Raw genomic sequence first — 4199 nt, 5'->3', positions numbered from 1 at the left:
TAAATTCAAATACCTACTCACAAGCAAAAGTCGAAAAGTCCATTACTTGCTCACTTTAGGTGCTAAATTTTTAAATTAATTAGCGTCAGCACATACACGCCAAGTGACATTAATCACTGTACTACAATAATTTACAAAGTAAACTGGCCGTCGCCACAAAAAATCGCTTCACTTGATATACCGAAGCAGTAGAAATAAGCCAAACTACGACAAGCTAAAGGTAAAGCTAAGCTGAATGGAGTTCATTGAGCGCACTTAATCGGTACTTTGTACATACGGCCAAGAACTACCATCGGCGACTAACTACAAAAAAAATATCTATGCATGTGTGTAAATTTACACACATACTAGGACCGATTTGCTGAATTATACTCGCCCATGCACAACCACATTCACTAAATCTCTTAGCAGTAAGCTTACCAGCTTAGCGCGGTGCCTGTAATACTAAATATTCACCTACATAGCAAGAGCGCATAAATACATACATACATACATACAAAAAACCCTACATGTACGCCTATACCTGTGCATATTCACATGCCAAGGACAACCTATCTGCCTATCTGCCTATTTGCTCACATTTAGCCATTACATGCGACTATTTAACTACTAACTATTCATTGCTTTATTCTCCATCTGCTTAGCATTACTGTTTGTTTTGTTTGTTTTTTTTTCTAATTTTAATTTCACTTCTCTTTCATTTTTTTGCGCATTTCACAGGTATCAACGGGCGAAACGCAATACATCAGAACGGTTGACAATTTAATAGCGTCGAGACTGAGCCTGAAACTGCAATTGCATGCAGCACATTTTGCTGCTGCCATTAATACCCAGCACTTGATGAATCACCTGAGCGGCAGTCAGGCTGCTATCGGTGTGCCCTATAATACACACAATGGCGGCGACGGCGGCGGTGGAATTGGAATTGGTGCTGGTGTTGGTGTAGGTGTGGGCAATGGTGGTTTGGTTTTGCGATGCACAGCACAAATTGGTGATTTGTATCAGGAGTACAAGGAAATCGAATTGGGCACACCGCAAAAGGATCCGGTGCCAGCCAGAGGTGAGTGGAGTGCCGAAGAGAGGGCGGGATTATCTATGCATTTACTACATATTTACTTACAAGTCATTTGTAAATAAGTAAGTGCCAATATATTTAAGTAAGACCGAAATTTAATGCGGGTAGTTGGTTGAAGTAACTTTACGCATTTGCTTTACCGATTGTGCACTTTATTTTAATTCAATGCTATAAGTATTCATAGCTGGGAGTTAGTGAATTTTCTGTCTTCCCATCTGCATTAAACACTTTTTTATTGAGAAATCCCTGGAGCGCTTATTTTAAAATTCAGCTAGATTCTATTAATGTTTTTTTGAATATTTCAATAGTGGTATTACTTAAAATTTAAAAACAGTTAAACATTTTGCAACTTTGACTAATTTTTTTCTCTCCCGACACTTTCGTTAATCAGTTTGGAAACGAGTGACGACAATGCTGTCTGTAGGTTGTTATTGTTTTTCGATCGCATAGGCGCATAGGGTTCTTATCTTGGTCCTTGAATTCTAACTAGATCTAGAAACGTGTCGACCCTCTATCATCACTTGACCGCTTTGGTGGTAAGTACTTTTCCAATTAGAAGACAGCCATATTAGTAATGTAGCTTCTTATGCTGGAACCCATTGGAACCCTTGGGCCCCATGCGCAAGCGATTAGTTTAAGTCCATTATAGGACATTTTGTGGTGGAGGCTGAGTTTTTGGGAACAGCTCTCTTAAGTTGAAGAGTGATAAATAATTACCAAGATGTTGAGCGTACGGATATCACAAAAATGCAACACCGTATTTGTGCTCATAGGTGGCGCCGGAGTCGAGACATTTTTAAACCTTCATCCATCCAAGTCTATAAAGTCGACTGTAAAGTTACTTGCAGCTTTTTTGACAGAAATCCGATTGAAAATTATGTTAAAATGCTGCATTTAACTTTACTGTCGACTTTATATTGACTATGACTACGGGCCAATCATTTAAATTCTATTTTAGGCTAGTTTAAAAAAGTTAAATTTAATCTAGTAAGGGAACTTCTTATACTTTTTAAATTGAATCGCTGCATCTATAAATTATTTTATACTTTTTAGTTCTTGTTGTAATAAAAGCGTGATGTTAGTTGTTTTTTTTTTAAATATAATTTTATTATAAATACATAGATTGGCGCTTACACATATGTTAGTGTTTTGCCGAGCTTGTCCTTCGATTTGTGCTGTGCGGCCTGATGTTGTTACACAAAGGGGAGGGACCTACAGTTTTACGCCGACTCCGGACGGCGATTGTATTTTTATGAGAAGCTGTTTTACATGGCAGAAATACAGTCGGAGGTTTGCCATTGCCTACCGAGGGGCGACCGCCGCTGTTAAGAAAGAAAAAACCTTTTTTCTANACATGGCAGAAATACAGTCGGAGGTTTGCCATTGCCTACCGAGGGGCGACCGCCGCTGTTAAGAAAGAAAAAACCTTTTTTCTATATTTTTTTGCGATGCTGCTTTGACCAGGGCTTGAACCCAGGTCCTGGGGAGTAGAAGTGCGCACTGCCTATCTTTAAACTACAGCGGCCTTTTTGGTACATACATATACTTATAGTAGCAGGAGAAGACGTCGCATGCATCGGTCTATCGCGTTTCTTGATTGTCGGTAATATAATCCTTATCTATCCCTAACTCATCAACCAGCTGCGTAAAGACAGCTTCCTTATTTTAAGTCCGAACATTCCAGATACATGCCATAAATCATAGTTCTTTGAACGCATGCCCTGGTAATCACCAAGAGAACAGGCTGTATTTTCCTTTTCATTAGAAATTTGTCTTATGTAGAGGCACGATTTTTGAATGCAGGCTAAAAGTGTAAGCCGATAGTTGTAAGACAGGTTGTAAGCCGGTTGCAGTCGTACTTCATTGCGAAGAGACGCCGCGGACTTCAGTGGGCTCTTAAACCCAATAAAGCTGCCTCTGTTACCGCATCGCGCACATGGCACAGTGGACGGGCTTTTATTGAGCGAGCGCCCAAAAATTCTTCCAGTGGAGTAATTTTTTCTTTTTTTTAATTCTATGTAATTATTTATAACAAGTAATAAAACATAACGTGGTCGTGATTAGGCATTCTCTGGCAGTATTTCCATCATTCGATTTGGCGTGGAATCCACCGCTTTTTGGCTTGTCGGCTATCAATCCCATTTTTAATCGAAATTCCGCTTGAATTTTTTTTTTCCTTTCCATATGCTGGAACGCACCGTGTATGCCGGCTATAAGAAGCAAAACATAAAAAGTGCAAAAATCAACAACTATGTTGTTTGAGCACATGTGCATACAAAACGAGGTCAAATTTAGTCAAAACAGTGTTTCTTGTCTAAGTCACCTGTAGAGATGACAAAAAATTATGGACATGACAAATAGTTAGCGACCCGCGCCTCAGTGAAACGTGTTTACATACTTATATGCCCACAAATATTATATATACATATGTATGTTAAAGTACGCATGCATATATAGTATAAATACATATAGAATCGTATGGACATATGTAAGCATGTGTACACAAATATATATGTATATGAATATATGACAAAAAACAAATAGTAATAGCTCCATTTCTTTGCTTCACCGCAACATCAAAGGATTTTTTTTCTTTTGATTTGCAGGAAAGGTTAAAAAAACGTATTTCTGCCCGCTGTGCTGCATCACAATAAGACTTTGTTAGACTTTTGCGGCGGAAAATTGCGCTTTTCTTTGACATTCGCGCTGCGGTGGGACGCTTGTGTCCCAATTCGTTATTATTTGTATATATTTTTTTTTAATATTTGTTCGCATACCTTTGGACAGTTATGCACAAATATATAGGCGCTAAATATTAGAAGCCTCGACGGATTAGAAGCTTTGTTAAAGGAATTTGTCTTGCTCCTTACGTTACATATTATTTCAATTATAGTCTAATATGCTAAAAAAGATCGAACTAGTAACTACTGGAATATATGTATAGTATATTTTTTTAGTGAAAAATATTTTCAGGCAGGATATTAGAAGCCTCGACGGATTAGACGGGTGATTTTTTAAGAGCTTGATACCTTTTTTTTTAAAAAAAACGCATAAAATTTGCAAAATCTCATCGGTTCTTTATTTGAAACGTTAGATTGGTCCATGACATTTACTTTTTGAAGAT

At 37.9% G+C, this 4199-nt stretch overlaps 1 protein-coding gene across 1 annotated transcript; it reads left to right on the top strand.

Moving 5' to 3' along the window:
• Positions 1-720: 720 nt before the first annotated feature.
• Positions 721-1060, top strand: LOC108373968 (uncharacterized; the record flags this gene model as incomplete). The annotated part of the gene is made up of 1 exon (XM_017629916.1): positions 721-1060. A coding segment is annotated over one exon (340 nt), but the record flags the coding sequence as incomplete, so codon positions are not given.
• Between the last annotated feature and the right edge of the window lie 3139 nt (positions 1061-4199).

This window comes from Rhagoletis zephyria, unplaced genomic scaffold, assembly GCF_001687245.7.
Source record: "Rhagoletis zephyria isolate East Lansing unplaced genomic scaffold, Rhagoletis_zephyria_1.1 Rzeph_scaffold_07186, whole genome shotgun sequence".
NCBI lineage: Eukaryota > Metazoa > Arthropoda > Insecta > Diptera > Tephritidae > Rhagoletis > Rhagoletis zephyria.
This window is presented reverse-complemented; position numbering and strand designations above follow the sequence as displayed.